The sequence below is a fragment of the Chiloscyllium plagiosum genome, unplaced genomic scaffold, assembly GCF_037043375.1.
Source record: "Chiloscyllium plagiosum isolate Xiang-an unplaced genomic scaffold, Cpla_swu_hap1 HiC_scaffold_7, whole genome shotgun sequence".
In the NCBI taxonomy this organism is placed as follows: Eukaryota; Metazoa; Chordata; class Chondrichthyes; order Orectolobiformes; family Hemiscylliidae; genus Chiloscyllium; species Chiloscyllium plagiosum.
Window position 1 is genome coordinate 71,704,465 of NW_028270145.1, and position 25,014 is coordinate 71,729,478.

The following is a 25,014-nucleotide window of genomic DNA, read 5'->3' on the forward strand; positions in this document are numbered from 1 at the left end:
AGAAAGATATAAAAGAAGGGGCAATGTTTTCACCCTGGTACGAGTATGGAATGAGCTGCAAGGGGAAGTGGTGGAGGCTAGTACAATTGCAATATTTAAAAGACATCAGGATTGGTATATGAATAGGAAGGGTTTGGAGGGATATGGGCCAGGTGCTGGCAGGTGGGACTAGTTTGGGTTGGGATATCTGGTCGGCATGGACGGATTGGACCGAAAGGTCTGTTTCCGTGCTGTGTATGTCTGACTGTAATAGCCACAATTGGGTAGAACAGTCAGGGGGAGGTGCTTTGTGCTGTCCATCATTTGTCTCATTACCCCTATGAGGTGAGGATCCTGAGTCTGACAACCCAAGCAGGATCTAGACTGATAATGGAGGTTACCCTTGACATTCTGTACCAGAAAACCCTGAGTAAAGGCTTGATCTTGAAGACAGAGACCTACTGCCAACGATAACAAACGTCCTAGCATTGTGTCTCTGTTAAATAGTATGGCAAGACAGCAGTCCTGTAAGCGTTATCTCTGGCTAAGGGGCCAAAATGCAAAAAGGCAAGATAATGTAAGGTGTAGTTGTAGTGAGCATCCAGGTAATCGTAGAGTGAATTCATTGTCTCGGAGCAGTTGAAGAGCCTGGAGATGTAACATGGTCCCAACAATGAACAGGATGCATTTTCCTGAGCAGAGTGTAGTTGCTGCAGCAATTACAATGTTATTTGCCAATACAGCATTAAAGTGCAGAAACATCCTGTAAGTGATCAGAAATGTGTCATACAAGTTCTTAGACGCTGGCACATTTAGATGCAATGAATGAGTTGTTTGTGAGAGACAGACTGGTGTCCATGTAAATGTTTCAAACATAGACATCATATTCACAACTTTTCTTTTAATAGGAATTTGAAGCTTTCAAAAAGCACAGCAATGACCTGCTAACTAAAGAAAAGGAAGTGAATGAAAAAATACGTCATCTGATTGAGTGATGTCAGATTTCTACAAATGTATTTTACCTAATGTTTAGCAATAAGTTGACTGTCTTTCTTGACTTGCAACAAGAACAATTTTAGTGACCTACTTTTGAAATAGTTTACCTTCTCCGTGCAAATATTATACATTACAGGTAAAACCTCGTTAAGATGCTGTCTTCCCTATTTTTGTGCTGTAACCAATCTTATGGTCTCCCTTACTACTTTACTGCAGAAAACTATAGCAACAGAAAAAACAAATATGAAGAATATGTTGTAAGCTCAGGGAGTCTCAGTCTAAAAATGGAGTGTAAGAATTTTCAATTAGAAAATAAACTATAATTTGAATGAGAAAATTGTTTTTTTCATTGTTAATCCTGTTGATTTAAACGCAAGTATTCAGATTGCTGTTTGTTTTAACGTTATGTTTTTTAAGGACAGGAAAACAATTGTGCCGTGCATCTGCAATTTGACTGTAATACCAATTGCATATAAAAAATTTTAATAAAACAGGTTTTATGAATTTACCATCTATTTGTTTTATCTACATAGAATATTGCATCCTGAGAAATTTGTTTTTTTCACATTCCTATCTACAATAACACTTTTGTATTCAATTATCTGCTACAAGAGGAACACTTCAATTTAGCCTTACTAATCTATAAATATCTCTGATTAACCAATATGCAATGTAAAAAGTTATTAATTGAGTTTAGTTAATTCCACTGATGTCAAAGGAACTAAATATCAGAAGCCACACCATCTCAAATGAATTTCAAAATTGACTTTTTACACAGCAAGGCATAATATTTTCAGAATTCAAATTCATGTCACTGCAAGCAATTTTGTGGCCAGAATCAATAACTTTAAGGTCTTGATTTACCAGCAACAATTCTTCCTTTTCAATTTTCAGACTTTCCAATCCTGTTATGAAAAGGAGAACTATGCAGGAAATATTTAGATTTCCTAGCAAAAGGCCCTGCACCTAATGCAAGCACAAGCCTTGCTCTAAACATTTGGAAGCACTTCAGAAATTCAGGGCAACAGACTGGAGATAGATTTTCTTGTAGTAACTGGAAGTGAGAAGAGGAAAGTAGACACTAAGATAACTTTCAAAGCAGATATCGAAACTTTTAATACCCAAATTAGATAGGTACTGTACAATGCAAAACCTGGAACACCTCAGTTTTGAGTTAGGATTTCTGCTATATTCCCTTAAGTCAGTTAAGTTGGCACTGGTATGGGTAAATCAATCACTGCAGTCACATCAGGTGGAAAGTACAGTTGTGACAAAAAGATATAGCTTCGACGAGAATGTTTCATATAATCAATCGCCTGGTAATAACCACAACATAAAGTCATAAATGACTGATCAGTTTTCTCATCATCAACTCTTACTTCAGCATGCAAAATTGTCTGATAAAAGCGGGCTCTATTAAACACAAGCTATGCCAGTTAGCTGCTTTGCAGAATGGCAGTTCTGGTAAAATAAAACAATAGAAAATAAATTCTGTGTTGTGGCATGTTTTGTTTTGTGAAATGACATAGTCCCTAAACAGGGTACTTTTGGCAATACCTGAAATATTACCAAAATATGAAACAAAATCAAAAAAAGTGCTAGAAAACCTATGCAGGTCTGGCAGCATCTGTGGAGAGAAATCAGAGTTAAGGTTTTGGGTTCAGCGATCCTTCAATACAGTACCAAAGTGTATTGGCCGAGAAATTCCTGAGGTGCTTGCGATTTTTGAGAAGATTTGTAGCTCAGGTTATAAGTTTGCTCACTGAGCTGGTAGATTTGTTCTCCGAAGTTTCATCACCATAATAGGTAGCATCATCAGTGAGCCTCCGATGAAGCGCTGGTGTTCTGTCCAGCTTTCTATTTATGTGTCTTGGTCTGAAGTGGTGGATGATATCACTTCCGGTTCTTTTTCTGAGAGATTGGTAAATAGGGTTCAAATTGATGTGTTTGTTAATGGAATTCCGGTTTGAGTGCCAGGCCTTTAGGAATTCCAGTGCGTGCCTTTGTTTAGCCTGTCCCAGAATGGGTGTATTGTCCTAGTTGAACTAGTGTCCCTTTTCATGTAGGGCTATTAGTGATAGTTGGTCATGTCTTTTGGTAGCTAGTTGCTGCTTGTGTATCCTGGTGGCTGGTTTCCTGCCCGTGTGTCTTTTGTAATGTTTGTTGCAATCCTTGCAGAGTATTTTGTATATGATGTTCATTCTGCTGGTTGTTTGTACAGGGTCCTTTACATTCATCAAGAGCTGTTTCACTGTGGCGGTAGGTATGTTGGCTACCATGATGCCAAGTGACTGAAGTAGAAGTCTGTCGTAATCTCCAAGATGGCTTTAATGTATAGTCGTATGGCTAGAGTCTCTGGGCATGTTGTGTCGCCTTGTTTAGTTTTATTGTGTAAGATTCGGCTGACTGTGTTTATCAGGTACCCATTATTCTTGAATACATTATATAGGTGCTGTGGCTTGTTTAAATAATGTCCTGATGCAGTTCTGTTTGTGTGTGTTGAGATGATTGCTCTTGTAGTTTAGTATCTGGTCTGTGTGTTGCTTTCCTATAGACGTTGGTCTGCAGCTCTCCATTGGCTTTTCATTCTACTGTGACATTGAGGAAAGGGAATCTGTTGTTCTCTTCCTCTTTGGTGAACCTTATACCAGTAAGGATGTTGTTTATGTTTTGGGTTTCTTCTAATTTGTTCCATTTCGTGATGACAAAGATGTCATCTGCATAACTGCTTCTGCCAAGAATCCTGATTTAGTGATCCCTTAGGTGTCCCGTTGATTTGTTTGTAGTTTTGTCATTGAAGGTGAAGTGGTTAGTGAGGCACAGGTCTACTAACTTGAGGATGTTGTCCTTGTTGATGGAGTTGGTGGTGTACGGTGTTTGTTACTTGGTTCATTTAGTAGTGAGACCAGTGTTTCTTTGGCCAGGGTGATGTTTATTGATGTGAATAGGGCTGTCACATTGAAGGAAACTATGACCTCACTGTCCCTTACCTTGGTGTCTTTGATGATGTTTAGGAGTTCCTGAGTTGGGTGGACGGAGTGGCGTGAGTCTTCTACTAAGTATTTCAGTTTGTGTTGGAGTTCCTGTGCTTCTGTATGTCGGAGTGGCGGAAACTGAGACTATCACAAGACAAAGAAAAGAATAGCCCTACACAAAAAAACTGGACAAGCTCACACACAGCAACAACACGGATAATTCAGAGACTTGGTAAAGAACCTGCTGGACCGACCACTCAGACACAGGAAAAACTGTCCTAGTACGAAGGATGAACTACAGCTACAGGGACACGGACAAAAAGGACTTCCTAACAGCGGAAAGACAACGGACTAACTGAAGAAATCCATCAGACCATCAGACATACAATAGTACCAACACCAAGCAGAAATAAAGAAGTGAACACCCTCAACACAAAGGGAAAGCCTTGGAAGGTGTCAAAAGACAGAAATATTGTAATCCTACCGCAGACAAAGGGCATATGACCATCATCCTGAACAGAACAATACATTGAAAAAGCAAACATACTACTTGCAAATACCGACACCTACCAACAAATGGCAATTGACCTGACTCCACAGCAAGAAAACCATATTACAGCAGTACTGAGGAAACTCCACAAGACAAGTGAAATTAACAAGACAGACCTCCAAAGAATTAAACCTGAAGGATCCAACACACACTGTTTCTATGGATTACCAATGGTACACAAACCTGGCCCACACCCCCCCAGACCTATAGTCTCACTCCCCAGCACACCACCATACAGACTAGCAAAAGAACTTCAATGCAAACTGAAATACCTAGTAGATGACCGACGCCACTCCATCCACTCTATCCAGGAATTCCTAAACATCAAAGATATCAAGGTAGAGGACAAGATCATGGTTGCCTTCACTGTGATGGCCCTATTCACATCAATAAACATCACCCTGGCCAAAGAAACACTGGCCTCACTTCTAGACGAACCAAAGATACAAACCAACCATACAGCACCAACTCCTTCACCTAGGACAGTATCCTCAAGCTAATAGACCTGTGCCTCACTAACCACTTCGCTTTCAATTACACAACTTACAAACAAATCAAAGGGACACCTAAGGGATCACCAATATCAGGATTCTTGGCAAGAGCAGTTATGCAGAGGTTAGAATGAACAGCCCACCCCAGATCCAGCTCAAACTTTTATGTGGATGACACCTTTGTCATCACAAAACTGAACAAATTAGGAGAAACACATAAACAACATCCTTACTTGTGTAAAGTTCAACACAGAGGAAGAGAACAAACACCCCTTCCTAGATGTCATAGGAGAACGTAAAACCAATGGAGAGCTGCAGACCCGCATCTACAGGAAAGTGACACACACTATATATTCATCCTCAAACAGGCTAAACAAAGACACAAAGGAATTCCTAGAGACCTGGCACTCAAAATGGAACTCCATCAACACAAATCAATTTAGACTCCATTTACCAACCTCTCAGAAAAAGAACACAAAGTGATATCATCCATCACAACAGGTCAAGACACAAATAGAAAGTGGGACAGAACACCAGCACTTTGACAGAGGCTTACTGATGTTATCTATCACGGCAACAAAACATCTGAAAATAAATCTACCAGGTCAGCGAGTTAACTTACAACCTACTCCTGTGATATCTGGGACAGATAGAAGTTTGTGTCTCCAATCACAGGGTAGGGACATTTAAAACATTCATGACAGATACTAGTATCATTTACAATTCCAGTAGGATGCCTGCCACACGTGGGGTTAGGCTAATTGTGCAACATTTTGCGAGAGTATGGGATCAGAAGTTATTTTTAAACTTAAGAATTCATATTACCATAAAACCTATCTATATTCAGGCAGATACATTATGCACTAAAATGCAGTGAAAATTTTGAGCAATGAGCTAACCATTCTATTTCCTTCCCATTCCACCCAGGTTAAACTTATCTATGGAACTTTACAAATTCAGCAGTAGTGTCACTTTCGAATATGTCATATAATCTTACTTTGATTATGTATTTTAATCATAGTCAAATATGCTTAGGCCAAATAGTACTGATTCTCTAAGTATCAATGGTGCATCAGGTTGTAAGGATGAATAGTGGTAAAGCAGCTTGTCTGAGGAGATTGAAACTTTGAAAGAATAAAATCTGGATAAATTTTAACTGAATATTCATTCTTCAACATCCTAAAAAGTGGAAGGGTACTGGGTTATTTATAGGCCATTCCCAAGTCTCTAGGATCACTGGAGTGGGGAAGAAACAATTGTTTGCATCACTTCACTTTTAACAATACTATTGAATTAATGTATTATCATATGACTTCCCCCAACCAGTGACAAACCATACAAGCAGTTGCCTCCCAAAGTGCCCAAGGAAAAACTTAGCATGTTTGACATGCTGTCATGAAACATCAAGGAATCCAAAATGTGACATGATGTAGACCTTTACTGGCAGTGGGAGTCATTTCCAGGATTGAAGACTGACATTGGCCACAACACATGATTTGGTACATTCCCATCAGGCTGTTGGCAGCTTAGTCTTCAAGAACATGTTTACTGATGTAAGGGAGCAGGTTTACTGGTTCACCTGGATTCACTGGCTAAAGTGATCTGATACAACTAAGTGACTAGGACTCATGATACAATGGATTCCAGTACCACAGGTTCATTGTACTTTAGTGTTCTACTTCTGAGCCTGAAGGTCTGAATTCTAGACCCAGTGCACTAACAATCTGTTCTGAACAGGTGGATTCAAATTCCTTATTTGTGAACCTAACATACTGCTTATGCATGAGATGCAGCTCCACGGTTAATACAGTTGCCTCACAGCACTTGAGAACAGTTAAATCCCAGCCATCTCTCCTTGGTTGTGGGCTTCCTCCTAGCTGCTTCTGAAGACTTGAGGAATATATTCAATCCAAAAGACTTTGCATTTCTGTGCAAGTCTGAAGTTCATTGACAGCCCCTAACGTAGAATTAAGGCATAGCTTAAGAAATGAGGATTGTAGATGCTGTAAATCAGCAAAGACTGTTGCACTGGAAAAGCATGGCCAGTCAGGCAGCATCTGAGGAGCGGGGGAAAAAAAAAATTTGGACATAAGCCCTTCATCAGGAAAGAGGCTTGTGGAGCAGGGGGCTGACAGAAATGGGGGGTGGGTGGTGAAGGTACTTGGGAATGCAAAAGGTAGATGGAGTGAGTGATGGGTCACAATGTGGAGCAGATAGATGGAAAGGAAGATGGACAGGTCAAGGTGGCAGTGCCAAGTTGGGACTGGGCTAAGGTAGGGGAGGGGTAGAGTGGAAAACTAGTGAAATCCACATTGATTCAGTGTGGTTGGAGAGTCCATAAGGTGAAAGATAAAGTGTTCTTCCTCCATGTGTTGGTGGAGAGGGTTTGGCAATGGAGGTGGCCCAGGACCTGCATGTCCTTGGTAGAGAGGAAAGGGAAGTGAAATGTTCTGCCACAAAGGTGGTGAGATTAGTTAGCACAGGTCTCCCAGAGATGTTCTGAAACAATTCTGCAAGTTGGCATCCTGTCTCCCCAAAGTAGAGATCACCCTCTTCTAGTTTATAATAGTCAGATGTACAGCACAGAAACAGACCCTTTGGTCAAACTCATCCACACTGATCTGATGTCCCAACCCAATCTAGTTACACCTGCCAACACTTGGCCCATATCCCCCCCCCCAAATGTTTCACATTCGTACCCATCCAGATGCCTTTTAAAATGTTGCAATTGTACTAGCCTGCACCACTTCCTCTGGCAACTCATTCCATACATGTACCACACTGAAAAAGTTGCCCCTTAGGTTTTGGGTATTGGGAAAGATGAGACCTATGTCCTCTAATTCTAGTCTCCCCCAGCCCAGGGAAAAGACTTTGCCTATTTATCCTATCTATGCCCCTCTTGATTTTATAAAACTTCTATAAAGTCAGCCCTCAGCCTCTGATGCTCTAGAAAAAACAGCCCTCTCCTTATAGCTCAAATCCTCCAACCCTGGCAACATCCTTATAAATCTTTTTTGAACCCTTGAGTTTCAACATCTTTCTGAAAGGAGGGAGACCAGAATTGCATGCAATATTCCTAAAGCAGCCCAACTACTGTCCTGTACAGCTGCAACATGACCTCCCAACTCATACTCAATACTGACCAATAAAGGAAAGCATACTGAAACACCTTCACTATCCTATCTACCTGTGACTCCACTTTCAAAGGAGCTATGAACCTGCATTCCAAGGTCTGTTCAGCAACACTCCCTAGGACCTTACCCTTAAGTGTATAAGCCTCAAGACTGGCTTTCCCAAAAATGCAACACCTCATTTATCCAAATTCCATCTGCCACTTCAGCCCATTGATCAAGATCCTGTTGTAATCCAAGGTAACCTTTGCTATCCACTACACCTCCAATTTTGGTGTCATCAGCAAACTTATTAACTGTACCTCTTATGCTTGCATCCAAATCATTTATAAATGAAAATTAGAGGACCCAGCACTGACCCTTGTGGCACTCCACTGGTCACAGACCTACAGTCTGAAAAACCCCTCCACCACCCTATCTTTTGAGTCTTTGAAATCAAGACAGGTCAACTGCATTTTAAATGCTTCAGCTATGATACACTGGACATGCCCTTCCTCAACTAGAGTAATTTAATACTATTACCTTTAACTGCAACTCACCTATTGTGCATTACTTAATTCATCAGTCCTGTTCACCCATTAATGTTTGGTGATTTACAAATAAATAGTTTTCAATTTACAGCCTCATCCTTTGACAGCTAAGTCACGTTTGGCTTTAAATTTTAATTTGCTTTAATAATGCATGCAGTAGCCTAGGCCTCAAGCTCTGAATTCCTTACTGAACTTCAAAGAAGTTATTTATAATCCTAGATGATTCATTGGATTGTTTTAAAACCTCAAAAATCACTGAATTTTAGTTTTAAAAGCTCAAATTACAAACAGACCCCACTGTTCAGGCCACTGAAACCATAAATCCATGTTGTTAAAATAAAACTGTGGAATTAACACCTGTTATTTTGTCAAATTTATTGCATTATGTGGTGCAGTTACAAATTTGAGATTTCACAATGTCCACTTTCTCAGGACAGGTTGGTATTTGATGTTCAAATTTATTTTCCCATCTTAAGTAGAAACATTAAATAACATTTTTATCTTTGTCAAGATGACAAAAGATCTGAAGATAATGCATACAAGCTACAATACAACCAGCCATCTGTTAGAATGTTAAGAGTGCTCTTCAGCCAGCTTCTGGGCCTTAGCAACTGCTTCTTCAATAGGACCAACCATGTAGAAGGACTGTTCAGGCAAGTGGTCATATTCACCTGTACAAAAAAAGAGAATCAATGAGAAAAGCAGATTTTGTATGATCTTCAATTATGAAAATATGGCAGCACAAACATTACACAGGGAGGAGTTACAAATAAATCACTTGCCTTGAAGGATCATTTGAAAACCTTTGATTGTCTCTTTGAGAGGCACCAACTTTCCAAGATGACCAGTGAATACCTCAGCAACTTGGAAAGGCTGGGATAGGAATCGCTGGATCTTACGAGCACGAGCCACAGTCAGTCTGTCTTCTTCTGACAGTTCATCCATACCCAGAATGGCAATGATATCTTGCAAAGACTTGTAATCCTAATTGGGAAAAAATCAAAAGGAGAACTCAAATAAAAGCATACTTGGACAAAATTTAAGTGTTTTTAACTAAAAAACCTAGTCAGGTTGAGTTATCAAAAATTACAGTAGTTAAAGACTCTTTAGTTCCAAAATACTGATGTTTATGACAGAGGTTGACTGAAGATTTAGCACAAACTTAGGATGGAGGCATTTATAGTTTGTTTTTATTTTTAACAAAAAAGATACCATGAGACATGTTAGATGATGCAGTGTTCAACTGGAGAACACCAAATAATTCAAATGAAAAGCTAATGGCACAACTTACCAGGTGACTATCCACACCACAGCAAAAAAATACTCTAGCATGATTAAAGTTATATAAAAGCTACTGAGATTTGATAAGGTTTGTAGCTCAGGTTGCCTGCTTGCTGAGGTGCTGGATTTGTTCTCAGACAGACATTGTCACCACAGTAACAGTGATCTGTTTGCTATGGTCTTTGTTGTGGTAGGTGATACCATTTCCAGTTCTGTTTCAGAGGTTGGTAAATGGGGTCCAGATCTGTTAGTGGAGCTCTGGTTTGAATGCCAGGCCTCCAGGAATTCCAACATGTCTGTTTAACCTGTCCTAAGATGGATGCATTATCCCAGTCAAACTGGTATCCTTTGTATGGATACACCCACATATGGAGTTGCATTTGACACTTTAAATACCTAGCATGGTGATAAAATATCACCACCTCTGAGCAAAATAGACTTTAAGCTACTGTATAGAAAGTGTATTAGTTGGATACAAAGGAGAAAGATAGGTTTTAGGTCAGATGTTAGCTGCACTTCAGGTGATTATTAAAAAAAATAAACTGCAAATGGAACTAGAGGGCCAAGGAAAGCAATATCTCAGCTATGTTCTATGACACTGAAAAACCCCAAAGCTAACCGTCTGTGGCCTAGATTTTATATAGTCAAAAGAAATCTGTAAGCAGTATTGAAACAGTTACCCTGGCTCAATGCAAGAAACCTATAAAACTGAATCAGTTCTGCCTTTACACTTCAAAAACATGGAAGTTGTCTCTATTGCTACTTCAAAACCTGTTGTAATTTAGATTTTGTAAATGCTTTGGGTTTTAAAATTCCAACCAATTAAAACTGACTACATAATACATTTGAGATTCACTTTTCAAGTGAGAGATCTTAAAGTTTTGATTATCTATAGCAACATCATACCAGTGAAACTTAAATCTTTATTCTTCAAAAGAAAAATCAAACCTGCAAGATCTTCTGTACACCACGGGCCACTTCATAGTGTTCTTGCCCTACAATGTTGGGGTCCATTATACGGGAAGTAGAATCTAGTGGATCCACTGCTGGATATATACCCAATTCAGCAATTGCACGTGACAATACAGTTGTAGCATCCAAATGGGCAAAGGTTGTAGCAGGTGCAGGGTCAGTTAAATCATCAGCTGGCACATAAATAGCCTGAAAAACAAACACACAACTTCTTAGCACAACACAAACTGCACAAAACACACTTACTGCTTTCAGATTCAGAGAACCAGTTTTACTAAAATTGGGCAATTCAGTTGATAGCCACTTACTTGCACAGATGTAATGGATCCTTTTTTGGTAGTGGTGATTCGCTCTTGCATTGTACCCATGTCAGTAGCCAGAGTTGGTTGATAACCGACCGCAGAAGGAATACGTCCAAGCAAAGCAGATACCTAAAAAAGGGAGAAATTGAAAAATAATGCACACCTGAAATATTACAAGTTTCACAAAGTTGGTACTCTACTTAAGCATGCCTCAACATTTACCTCTGAACCAGCCTGTGTGAACCTAAAAATGTTGTCAATGAAAAGCAGTACATCTTGGCCTTCTTGATCACGGAAATATTCAGCAACAGTTAATCCAGTCAGTGCCACTCTAGCACGGGCACCAGGTGGTTCATTCATCTGACCATACACCAATGCTACCTAAGGGAAGATTTTGAAATCAAGTCAGAGCACAGAATTACCCACATCCACAGCAAGCAGTTAAAAGGTTCAGCCACAAAACGGAGCGACTTTAAAACTTCCATATTCAATACTTAAACTGTCTGGTGCTCATTCCTTTCTTCTACTCAACTAGATTCTCGATAAGTTGGTAAGTGATTGTTATTTAAGAACAATTGTTATTTGAGTGGGTGTTCTAGACCCCAGGTCCTACAAAGTAGGGCCTCCCTCCCACCCTCCTCCAACCTAAATTAAAAGTCCACAGTCTTGCCCCAAAAAGAGGGCCCAAGGAAGTTCCTGTGGATTGAAGAGTGAGGCTTTAGCTCAGGAGTCTTTGACAAGGAGGTGGAGTGAAGTGATTACATCACAGTTGAAGAGGGTGAAGACGTGACTGCCAAGCTGGTTCAGTGTGCGATGTGCTTGATGTGGGAGGTCAACGACTCTGGTGTGTCTGGCTTGTATAAGTGTGGGAAGTGTGTGCATGTTCAGCTACTGAGAGCATATTGCAACATTGAAAGAACTGGAGGACCTTAGACTCATCCGAGAGAACGAGATCTTTCTGACAAGACCTTCAGCGAGGCTATTACACCGACCACACCAGAAGAGAGCAGACGATGAGGAAGACAGAGAGGAGGTAGGTGCAAGAGACTCCAGGGGAAGTACCTGTCAGGAACAAGTTTAATCTTTTGGAAACAGTAGAGACAGATGACACTGCCAGTCCACGAGGCGGCCAGGTCTGTCAATCAAAGGTTGGTGTGGAGGCAGAGTGGAAGAGTCAGACATCACAGAGACATGGTAAAGGAGACTCCATAGTAGAGGAACTGACCAGGGTTAAAGACAGCACAGAGTGCAGGAAACCCTCAAGGATGAAGGTGAAGAGCCAGAGGTGGTGGTACATGTCAGCACAAATGATGTCGGGAAGAAGAGGAGGAACATACGACAGCGGGACTTCAGAGAACTAGGAAGGCAGCTGAAAAGCAGGACATCCAGGGTGGTTATCTCCTGTTTGCTTCGAGTTCCTCAGGCTGGTGAGGCCAGAAACAGGGAGATAGTGGACTTGAACATGTGGCTGGGGAACTGGTGCAGGAAGCAAGGATTTAAATTCTTGGATCACTGGGGTATGTTTTGTGGTAAGCATAAGTTATACAAGAGATGGTTTGCACCTTTATAGGTTAGGGACCAGCATTCTGGCAGGCAGGTTTGCTACTGCAACAGCTACGTTTAAACTAGGGGAGGGGACAAACTGAATGTTTAAGGAGGAAATTGAAGGGAAAGTTAGAACAAGGGAAGTCAAGACAGAACTATCAATGAAGCAGAAAACGCAAAAAAGGATCATGCTGTAAGGTTGAGTGAAATAAGAGTAGATGGGAAGGGTGAGGCCAGTAACAAATTAAAAATACTATATTTCTAATGCTTCATGCATTCATATAAGATGAATGAGCTTGAGGCCCTTTTGAAAGTTGGCAGATACAATATTGTGGGGATAACAGATGTGGCTTCAAGTGGACAGGGCCTTGGAAATGAATATTCAAGGCTACAGATGCTATCGTTAAGGACAGACTGATGGGCAGAGGGGGTGGGGTGGCCACGTTGGTAAGGGATGATATTCAGTCCCTTGCACAGGGGGGGACCTAGAATCAGGAGATGTAGAGTCAGTACGGATAGAGCTGAGAAATTCTAAGGATAAAAAGACCCTCTTGGGAGTTATCTACAGGCCCCCAAACAGTAGTCTGGATGTCGGATGTAAGTTGAATCAGGAGCTGAAATTGGCCTGCCACAAAGATGTTACTACAGTTGTGATGGGGGATTTCAACACGCAGGTAGACTGGGAGATTCAGGATGGTGTTGGACCTCAAGAAAGACTTTGTGGAGTGCTTCTGAGATGGATTCTTAGAACAGCTGGTGCTGATGCCTACCAGGGAGAAGGCAATTCTGGATCTGGTATTGTGCAATGAACCAGAATTGATCAGGGATCTCGAAGTGAAGAAGCTATTGAGAAGTAGTGACCATAATACAATAAGCTTCAATCTATAATTTGAAAGGGAGGGTACAATCAGGAGTGACAATATTTCTATTGAATAAAGGGAACTATGGAGCTATGAGGGAGGAGCTGGCCAAAGTTTAAAGTGCAATACCTTACCAAAGATGACAGTGGAGAAACAATGGCAGATATTTCTGTGTATAATGCAGAAGATGCAGGATTAGTTCATTCCAAAAAAAGAAAGAAAGATCCTGGGAGGAGGCATAGTCGCTGTAGCTAATGAGGGAAGTTCAGAAACAAAGTTAAAAGAGAAAAAGTATAACATAGTAAAGGTAAGTGGGAAAACAGAGGACTGGGAAGCTTTTAAAGAACAGAGGATTACTAAGAAAATATGCAGGGAAAAAAAAAGATAAACTGGCCAAAAATATAAAGAAGAATAGTAAAAACTTTAGGTATGTGAAAGGCAAAAAGTGGTTAAGACTAAAATTGGGCCCTTGAAGGCTGAAACAGGAATATATTACCGGGAACAACGAAATAGCAGAAGAATTGAATTGGTATTTCAGATCTGTGTTCACTGGGGAAGACACAAGCAATCTCCCCGAGGTAACAGTGGCTGAAGGACCTGATCTGAAGGGAATTTATATTTGCCAGGAATTGGTATTGGAGAGACTGAGGTCTGAAGGTTGATAAGTCTCCAGGGCCTGATGGTCTACATCCCAGGGTACTGAAGGTGGCGGCTTGAAAAATCGTGGATGCATTGGTGATTTTCTAAAGTTCGATAGATTCAGGATCAGTTCCTGCGGATTGGAGGGTGGCTAATGTTGCACCACTTTTAAGAAAGGTGGGAGAAAAGCAGGAAATTATAGACCAGTTAGTCTGACCTCAGTGATGGGAAAATTATAGAGTCTATTATAAAGGATGAAATTACGACACATCTGGATAGTGGTAACAGGACAGGTCAGGGTTAGCATGGATTTATGAAGGGGAAATCATGCTTGACTAATTTTCTGGAATTTTGAGGATGTACCTCTGAAGATGAACAAGGGAGATCCAGTAGATGTAGTGTACCTGGACTTTCAGAAAGCTTTTGATAAAGTCCCACATAGGAGGTTAGTGAGCAAAATTAGGGCACATGGTTTTGGGGGCAAAGTACTAACTTGGATTGAAAGTTGGTTTGCTGACAGGAAACAAAGTATGATAAACGGCTCCATCTCAGAATGGCAGGCAGTGACCAGTGGGGTACCACAGGGATTAGTGCTGGGACTGCAGCTTTTTACAATACATATTAATGATATAGAAGATGGTATTAGTAATAACATTAGCAAATTTGCTGATGAAACCATGCTGGGTAGCAAGGTGAAATGTGAGGAGGATGTTAGGAGATTACAGGGTGACCCGGACAGGTTAGGGGAGTGGTCAGATGCATGGCAGATGCAGTTTAATGTGGATAAATGTATGGTTATCCACTTTGGTGGCAAGAACAGGAAGGCAGATTACTACCTAAATGGAATCAATTTAGGTAAAGGGGTAGTACAAAGATCTGAGTGTTCTTGTACACCAGTCAATGAAGGTAAGCATGCAGGTACAGCAGGTAGTGAAGAAGGCTAATAGCATGCTGGCCTTCATAACAAGAGGTATGAGTATAGAAGCAAAGAGGTGCTTCTGTAGCTGTAAAGGGCCCTGGTGAGACCACACCTGGAGTATTGTGCGCAGTTCTGGTCTCCAAATTTGAAGAAAGACATTCTGGCTATCGAGGGAGTGCAGTGTAGGTTCATGAGGTCAATTCCTGGAATGGTGGGACTACTTTAGGCTAAAAGACTGGAGCAACTGGGCTTGTATACCTTTGAGTTTAGAGGACAGAGGGGATCTGATTGAGACATAAGATTATTAAAGGATTGGACACTGGAGGCAGGAAACATGTTTCCGCTGATGTGAGAGTGCCAAACCAGAGGACACAGCTTAAAAATACAGGGTAGACCATTTAGGACAGATGAGGAGAAACTTCACCCAGAGAGTGGCGGCTATGTGGAATGCTCTGCCCCAGAGGGCAGTGGAGGCCCAGTCTCTGGATTCATTTAAGAGTTGGATAGAGCTCTCAAGGATTGTGGAATCAAGGGTTATGGAGTTAACAGGAACAGGATACTGATTAAGGATGATCAGCCATGATCATACCGAATGGTGGTGCAGGCTCGAAGGGCAGAATGGCCTACTCCTGCACCTATTGTCTATTTTGGCTCTTCAACTCAAATCATCCCACAACCGCTGGAAAGGCTCAGGTCTGGCAGCATCTGGAGAGAAATCAGTTAACCTTTCAGGTCCAACCATTCCTCAGAACAGCTGAGGAATGTCACTTGACCTGAAGCATCAACTGATTTCTCTTCACAGCTGCTGCCAGACTTGCTGAGTTTTTCCAGCTATTTCTTTTAGTTTTTAGTTCCACAAAGTAGTCAATTCCACATTTGATACAAGCTATAAGCAATCATCCATTCAGGCCATTATGTCTGCTATGTCTTTAAAATAAACTGACTTGTGCAATTCCTCCACATTTTTCAGCAATACCTTGTCTATTTATCCTATCCAGAGGTATTTTCCCTGGGGTAGAAGGGGAGAGAAAAAGAAGAGTCCAGAACTAGATGGCACATGTTTAGGAAGGGAGGGGCAAGATAAAAGGGACCTATGGGAAAACTTTCACACTGGTGGCGCGTGTATGGAATGAGCTGCCTGACGAAGTGGTGGAAGCTGGTACAATTAACTTTAAAAGGCATCTGAATGGATATATGAATAGGAAAGGTTAGAGGGATATGAGCCATGCACTGGCAAATGGGACTAGATTAGGATATCTGGTCAGCATGGACAAGGTGAATCATAGGGTCTGTTTCTGTGCTATAAGGATTCTATTCCCCTTACTACAATTAAATCTCAAATCATACTAGAACAATTCATTCAAAGCTCAAATCCTCACTGCTTTATTACCTGCTCAAATTGCTTATCATCAGAACCAACTGCTAACGTCTGAATGACAGCTTATGATTGGAAGCCTGAACTCCATAGCAAGCCCAGAAGATGTAAATTTGCATTTGTGTTAGTTATACTATTTAACACTTACCTTAGAGGTTGCATCTTTCAGATTGATGACACCAGATTCAATCATTTCATGGTACAAATCATTACCTTCACGGGTGCGCTCACCTACTCCAGCAAATACAGAGTAGCCACCATGGGCCTTGGCAACATTGTTAATAAGTTCCATGATAAGTACGGTCTTACCAACACCAGCACCACCAAACAGACCTGAAGAGATTAATTGTAAACTTTAGTCCATTTTGTCTCAACTGTTTCCCTCACAACACAGACTGAAGGATAACATGAATGAGATGTCTAAAATGAGGGTAGGACAGACAGGAAGTATCTTTTCCTTTTGGTTGACAGATCAAAGGCTCAGAGCACAAATTTAAAAAGAAACAGAAGGTTGAGAATGCAGTTTTTTCCCCCACCCAGGTGGAACCTGGAACTCTGTCTGTTAAAAAGGTGGTACAGGCAGAAACCCTCTAACATTTCAGTATTTAGATACACACTGGCTATGGCAAGGCACACAAGGCTGTGAGCCAAGTTTTAGAAAGAGAGATTAGAATATTTGTGGTTGAATTTGCATCAGCTGAAACAATGGCCACAGGGCCTTTTCTTGTGCTATTGACCTGACTGGGTCAAGTCCCAAATAATCTGCCTTGGTTGGAGGTGCTGATTTTTAAACTTTGAATGAAATAATTGTAACGTGGTTAGCAGTTTGCAAGTGTACACTGCAGATTAATACCCTTAACTACACTTACCACATACATGGCAAAGTTGCACAATTTCACAAACTACAGCTTCAATTCAGGCTGGCCAAATAGTTTCTAATAAACTTTCATCAGAAATCAGTAATCAACACTTTGCATTTGATTTTTATGTAAAAAAAAAAGCAGTCTGAAATTGTATTGAAGATAAAAATCAAAAGATTTCTATAAAACAAATATATAATACAAGTAGAGTCAATTTAATCTTCAATCACTTACCAATTTTGCCACCCTTGGCATAAGGAGCCAACAGATCTACAACTTTGATGCCAGTCACCAGGATCTCTTGCTCAACACTCATCTCCACAAATTCAGGAGCTTCAGCATGAATTGCAGAATATCTAGATGCAAGTGCAACCACAAATATACACATCAATACACACATCAAATAGGATCAGATTACAACTTAAAGCTTCATCCAAAGTATTCTGAATTAGCCTAAGCAATTCAATTTAATTTTTTTTCAGTTGCAAGTTTCTTGAACAGACCCTTATGCATCCCAATATTTCAGTTCAAAGTATAACTATTGATGAGGTATTACAATTAGAAATCAGATAACAAATGCATTCAAATTGATTTAGTTGTGTCATTTGTATTATAGGTTGGAGGTTTAAGTTCTGTTTCTTAAAATTTTTACCTGTTAAGAATTGGAATCACCATAAGAATTGCACTCCAATCAGGTAGATTCATTTTCTACATTTGTAGTCTCCGATCATTTAACAGTTTGAAAACTTAGGTTTGAGTGAAGTAACAAGTGGTGAACAGCACCATGGAGAAGGCTTCAATATAACCTGAATTCAGTGCACTGGGAGTTAGAGCAAGATTTCACCTCAAATTATAATCACTGGGAATAATGCAATGTAATAGAACACAGCCACTAGAAAAAACATTGTAAAAGCAATCTGAGAGATTATTAGTTATGGAAAAAATGTCATAAGCAAAAATGTACAACCAAGTCAGAAGTACATGAATGTCGTACTGCACAATGGACTGAGTAATTTTGATTATAACAATTCATATTGTTTAACCTGTAGCTTTGATTTAAAAGCCTGACTTTTTCCAAAAAGGAGTTATCCTCTGTTGCAGAAACTATGTCTTTCATAGAAGCTGCTCTTATTTGCCTGCATCATCCAAATATACATTGTGATTTGTGAGCAACTGCTCTATAAACAAACTTCGTACTAATGATCAACTTGTCAATTTTCATGAGGAAGACTTTAGACAAAGGTTCATTGTGACAAACTGGTTCTTCTAGAACGAGAAATTTACAGAACATTTATTCTCATATGCAGAGCTATAACCAGATTTCAGTGCAAGAGCAGCTTCAAATGAAATATTAAGCTACTTAGTTAATAAAACCAACACATTGGGGAACACTAGTTTAGAATGTCTGACATTCAATTTTAAATTGCACACTGTGATCCAATGTCAACCAGCTTGGACTAATATAATTAACATTTCCATTGCTACTTGCACATCATTTAGAAATTGGAAACACAATCAGTATTATTTAAGTTCAGTTATGGAATTAACTAGTGGATATTCTATTGACTTATTTTTAGAATACTTTTAATTAACTGTTGGTGTAAAAATGCAATGGGAAAACAAATAACCAACATATGGTCCTCAGATCTGAAAAAGCACACTGAAAGCTTCTATGTTGAAGAGTTCTACATTGCACTTCCAAAAAAACTTCATACATTTAGAAACAGAATTACACTTACTGTTTGGTGGTGATTGGCCCCCTCTCATCAATGGGCGCACCAATGACATTCATGATTCTGCCAAGAGTTTCTGGTCCAACTGGAATCCTGATAGGCGCACCTGTGTCCAGAACTTCCTGCCCACGCACCAACCCTTCTGTGCCATCCATAGCAATTGTGCGTACAGTACTTTCACCTATACAGGTTTAGGTTTCAGTTAGTCTCATGACTAGAAAAAAGTATAAAAATTTAAGTACTAGCCATTTCTCAGATTGTAGTTTGTCTACAGATACTTCAGTAGAACGAAAGTCTTTAATATCTCATCATTGAATTCTTATGCATAAGTTAAATCAAACTATTCTTACCAAGATGCTGGGCAACTTCCAACACAAGCCTACTCTCACGACCTGTTACATCGAGAGCATTCAGGATTGGAGGAAGACCTTCATCAAACTGGACATCCACAACTGCACCAATGACTGCAACAATTCGACCTTTCGCCACACCTCCCTTGGCAGAAGGATTTGCTTGAGCAACATAGTTTCGCCCTACAATAGGAAATTTAAGTAGTCTGAAATACTTGTCATTTATTCCAACCATAACAGTTTTTATCTTGCTATAAATGTTGCTATCACATTGATATGGGAAAATCTTGATTTTTGAACCTACAAACTTGGACACAAATTTAAGTGACTCAGACAGTAAGGACTGCAAATGCTGGAAACTGAAGGATTTTGACCCAAAACGTCAACTTTCCTGCTCCTTGAATGCTGTCTGACCTACCTCATTTATTAACTTTGGACACAGGCTTAACTTTTACTTAAAATGCTGTTATCAATGTTCACTACAGAAGAGCGAATGAAGAGATTGTGTATATTATGAGATTCTCTCCACTTTGCCCTATTAACCTGCCTTAATCTCAAATTCAGGAGAAAAATTCCCTTATAACCAATGGGACCCAACTCCAATTTAGACATACTACCTTCCACAGTACTCCAGTAATAATTAAATTTCATTCCGATTTTGAAAGACCAGAATTTTTGTCCAACAAGATTCAACCACTAGGAATTAGGATGAGATTCACTGAATATGCTAATAAAGGGTTTAGGGAAAGGATGACAACAGATGCTGTAGATCAGAGTCAAAATGCATGGCACTGGAAAAACAGCAGGTCAGGCAGTATCTGAGCAGGAGAATTGATGTTTTGGGCATAAGCACTTCATCAGGAATTAAGTTACTATGAAGCTCCCACCTTCTCAGCCTTGCCCTTTGCCTGAGGTATAGTATCTCACTTTAATTTGCCAGTCTTCTGTGTAGCCCTCTGGTCATTTAGGACTTCCCCCGTTTTGACTAATGAGGATTTAGCTCTACTTGAGGACTTGAAGTCCAGGGCAGTCAATATTCCAACATAATTTGTACAAACCAACATTGAGAACTGTGTTGATTTACTACCCAATGTATTATCAATCCTTGAATTCTAGATTCCAATAATTTCATTAACAGAAACTAGCCAGTGTCTTGCTTTCCCTCCTTCTTGACTGCATTCTTTCTCCATGCACTTTGATCAAACCTACATGAATTCGGATTAAAAGATATTGCTGACTGACATTGGAGATTCAGTAAATGTGAAGTCACCATTGTCCTAGAAGGCCACTTTCAGTGGACTGGTGGCAATTTAAACTGAGAGGTACCATGCCTCAGGAAAGAGCAAGGCTAAGAAGGTAGGAGCTTCACAGTAACTTTAGCTAAAACAGAAATCGAACACTAGCTGCTCCTGTCACACTTATAAATTGGCCAGGAGAAAGTGAGGCCGCAGATGCTGGAGATCAGAGCTGAAAATGTGTTGCTGGAAAAGCGCAGGTCAGGCAGCATCCAAGGAACAGGAGAATCGACGTTTCAGGCATAAAGAAGGGCTTATGCCCGAAACGTAGATTCTCCTGTTCCTTGGATGCTGCCTGACCTGCTGCGCTTTTCCAGCAACACATTTTCAGCTTATAAATTGGCCAGTCAGCTGAGCTAGGTAAAAACTGACTGCAGATGCTGGAAACCAGATTCTGGATTAGTGGTGCTGGAAGAGCACAGCAGTTCAGGCAGCATCCAAGGAGCTTCAAAATCGACATTTCAGGCAAAAGCCCTTCATCAGGAATAAAGGCAGAGAGTCTGAAGGGTCAACTGAGCTAGCCAACCCTCCCATGACAATTCACTCATTTCAGTTACCAATTCAGTAAACCAGCTTTGAATTGCCTCCAGTGCACTTACATTCTTCATTAAATGAGGCCATATCTTCAGTGTTCAAGATGTAGTCTCAACCAACATCTTACTTTTAGGTTCAATTCTTCTTGTAAAGGATATCACCCCCATTATTGATTAAAGGATGTTCCTATACTTTAATCAAACATTCAATTTACCATGTGCAGCAGGGACAACACCGCAGATATTTAACCTGCGGCTGGAATGTGCATTAGTGCTGTGAAACCTGGCCATAAGGCGGTGCTGGGCTACCATCGGTTTTCAAGGTGAAAAAGAGGTGAAGCTGAAAGGCATCCGTGTTGGAAAAGAAATGCAAACAGGCGGGACTTAAACTGCAGAATATAAAGTCAACCCACGTCTAAATGGCGATTAAATGCCTGCGCACCCGCTAAAGCGCCGGAAGAATGGAGAGGAAGTACAGAGGAGAAAGCAGTAACTCTAAGCCGCTAGGCCCCAGGCTTGAGCCCACAGGACGGAAAAAGGTCAAAGTCAACACCGGCTGCCGAATGATAAGCTGCTGCTGCCACTGCCGCCCTTGCCTCAGACATTAACTCCATCTGGTGGGGGGTTCAGGCCGGGGAGACCCTTGGGGGCGGCGCGGGGGGGGGGGGGGGGGAGAAGAGCCAGGGCGGAGGTGGGGGAGACTGTGCATTGAGGAAACTTCCCGGATGCTCGGTAACTCGGCGCCAGCGGGAAGCGTAGATGCGGGATACCGAATGCCAGGATACCTACGTGAATAAAGCGCACCGGGTACACCCGCTACCGGCGATATGGGGCTGACCACAGGACGGAGCGCCTGCACCACGCCCCGGCTACACCATCCAACAGCTCCCAACATGGCGAACAGTAAGCTGGACAAGGACGAGCCGCTGACAGCAGCCTTATATATAGAGAACATGAGGGTACCAGTGCGCATGTCCCTGAGCGACGCGACAGTATGGCGGGATATGTAGTCCATTTAATGGAAATCTCAAAGCAAACTGTCCCATTCTGAACTACAGCACCCACAATACCCCACGGCTACGGGCTGCGTTCCGATCATTTGCTCTTGGTACTTGCTTTTAAAAACGCGTTTTCTGCTGTGGTAGTTGCACACGCGCAAGCGGGACAGAACATGACAAAAAGCAGTGTAACCCTTCTTACGGTCGAGTGAATTCAACAACTCTTTGTATATTTTCTTAATTTTCTAACCTTCTAATATGGCTTCAAACACCACTTCTCGGACGTCAATGAGAAACTAAGGTCCCTGAAATAGATTGCATGGAAGCCATTCGTGTGCAATAATGATCACCCTAATCAGACCATTTCGAGCTGTATGTTTACACAATCACGGAAGTACTTAAGGTCATGCTTGGTCCTGAAAAATGCTTAATCTAACTGTGATTAGCCTAGAAGGGTAAAGTATTTCAAAGGGCTTATGCCCGAAACGTCGATTCTCCTGTTCCTTGGATGCTGCCTGACCGACTGCGCTTTTCCAGCAACACTTTTTCAGCTAAAGTATTTCAAAAGCTTTGAGCATTGGTGAATTTAACTGGTTCACATGGCTACAAAACAGAAATTACTGGAAAAGCTGAGCAGGTCAGGCAGCATCTGTGGAGAGAACCCAGTTAACATTTCGGATCCAGTGACCCTTCCTCAGAATTGCCCTTCACGAGGCTGCAGTACTACATGTTGGTGTCGGTCACGCAGGGCGCAGCTCTTATGCCATATATATTGGCTGTCATACAAATGAGTAGTATCTGAATTTTGGTGTATGCATAATGCAAAACATATAGGCCATATATCCCAAAAACGTTACGGGTCATATTAAACAACATACCTGTTCACAATGATAAAGACACCGAACATTTCGAACCAGTCTGCACTTGCAAAATTTCCAATACAATGTTCATATTAGATGTGATTCTGCATTTGGGTAACATTTGCTGGAGAATTCTGCATGCAGAGAATTACGGTGCCAACCAATTTAGCGTTGTCAGGTGGGTTTCCACGTAGTAGAAGCTACATATATTAATACACAGGATCTTTTCTTTATAGCTGGAAATGTGTTGCTGGAAAAGCGCAGCAGGTCAGGCAGCATCCAGGGAACAGGAGAATCGACGTTTCGGGCATAAGCCCTTCTTCAGGAATGGGGAAAGTTTGTCCAGCAGGCTAAGATAAAAGGTAGGGAGGAGGGACTTGGGAGAGGGGCGTCGGAAATGTGATGGGTGGAAAGAGGTCAAGGTGAGGGTGATAGGTCAGACTGGGGTGGGGGCGGAGAGGTCGGGAAGAAGATCTCAGGTTAGGAAGGCGGTGCTGAATTTGATGGATTTGACTGAGACAGGGTGGGGGGAGGGGAAATGAGGAAACTGGTGAAATCCGAGTTCATCCCTTGTGGTTGGAGGGTTCCTAGCCGGAAGATGAGGCGTTCTTCCTCCAACCATCGTTTTGTTGTGGTCTGACGATGGAAGAGTCCAAAGACCTGCATATCCTTGGTGGAGTGGGAGGGGGAATTGAAATGTTGAGCTACAGGGTGGTTGGGTTGGTTGGTCCGGGTGTCCCAGAGGTGTTCTCTGAAACGCTCCGCAAGTAGCCGGCCTGTCTCCCCAATATAGAGGAGGCCACATCGGGTGCAGAGGATGCAATAGATGATATGTGTGGAGGTGCAGGTGAATCTGTGGCGGATATGGAAGTTTCCTTTGGGGCCTTGGAGGGAGGTGAGGGGGGAGGTGTGGGCGCAAGTCTTGCACCTCCTGCGGTTGCAGGGGAAGGTGCCGGGAGTGGAGGTTGGGTTGGTGGGGGGTGTGGATCTGACGAGGGAGTCACGGAGGGAGTGGTCTTTACGGAATGCTGATAGGGGAGGGGAGGGAAATATATCCTTGGTGGTGGGGTCCGTTTGGAGGTAGCGGAAATGACGGCGGATGATGCGCTGTACATGGAGGTTGGTGGGGTGGTAGGTGAGGACCAGTGGGGTTCTGTCCTGGTGGCGGTTGGAGGGGCGGGGTTCAAGTGCGGAGGAGCGGGAAGTGGAAGAGATGCGGTGGAGGGCATCGTCGACCACGTCGGGGGGGAAATTGCGGTCCTTGAAGAAGGAGGCCATCTGGGTTGTGCGTTTTTGGAACTGGTCCTCCTGGGAGCAGATGCGGCGGAGTCGAAGGAATTGGGAGAATGGGATGGCGTTTTTACAGGGGGCAGGATGGGAGGAGGTGTAGTCCAGGTAGCTGTGGGAGTCGGTCGGTTTGTAGTAGATGTCCGTGTTGATTCGGTCACCTGAGATGGAAATAGAAAGGTCGAGGAAGGGGAGGGAGGAATCTGAGACTGTCCAGGTGAATTTGAGGTCGGGGTGGAAGGTGTTGGTGAAGTGGATGAACTGTTCAACTTCCTCGTGGGAGCACGAGGCGGCACCGATACACTCAGATCCACACCCCCCACCAACCCAACCACCACTCCCGGCACCTTCCCCTGCAACCGCAGGAGGTGCAAGACTTGCGCCCACACCTCCCCCCTCACCTCCCTCCAAGGCCCCAAAGGAAACTTCCATATCCGCCACAGATTCACCTGCACCTCCACACATATCATCTACTGCATCCTCTGCACCCGATGTGGCCTCCTCTATATTGGGGAGACAGGCCGGCTACTTGCGGAGCGTTTCAGAGAACACC

The 25,014-nt window shown here is 41.9% G+C and overlaps 2 protein-coding genes across 3 annotated transcripts in view; one reads left to right on the forward strand and one right to left on the reverse strand.

The window, feature by feature from the left end:
• ccdc89 (coiled-coil domain containing 89) overlaps positions 1–1,477 on the forward strand; it is a 49,955-nt gene extending 48,478 nt beyond the window's left edge. For both annotated transcript variants that reach the window (XM_043693950.2, XM_087988622.1), the window contains exon 7: positions 888–1,477. In XM_043693950.2, coding sequence (XP_043549885.1) covers positions 888–974 — 87 coding nt within the window. In that variant the 3' untranslated portion in view covers positions 975–1,477. The remainder of the gene's footprint in view (positions 1–887) is intronic.
• A 7,530-nt stretch (positions 1,478–9,007) lies between these two features.
• atp5f1b (ATP synthase F1 subunit beta) lies at positions 9,008–22,263 on the reverse strand. The gene is made up of 10 exons (XM_043693952.2): positions 22,106–22,263; positions 19,489–19,671; positions 19,145–19,319; positions 17,640–17,761; positions 16,694–16,878; positions 11,430–11,588; positions 11,214–11,336; positions 10,882–11,094; positions 9,435–9,636; positions 9,008–9,323 (listed from the first exon to the last, which is right to left on the reverse strand). Exons 1-10 carry the CDS (start codon positions 22,209–22,211, stop codon positions 9,226–9,228), a joined length of 1,566 nt encoding a protein of 521 aa, XP_043549887.1. The 5' UTR covers positions 22,212–22,263; the 3' UTR covers positions 9,008–9,225.
• Positions 22,264–25,014: the final 2,751 nt, after the last annotated feature.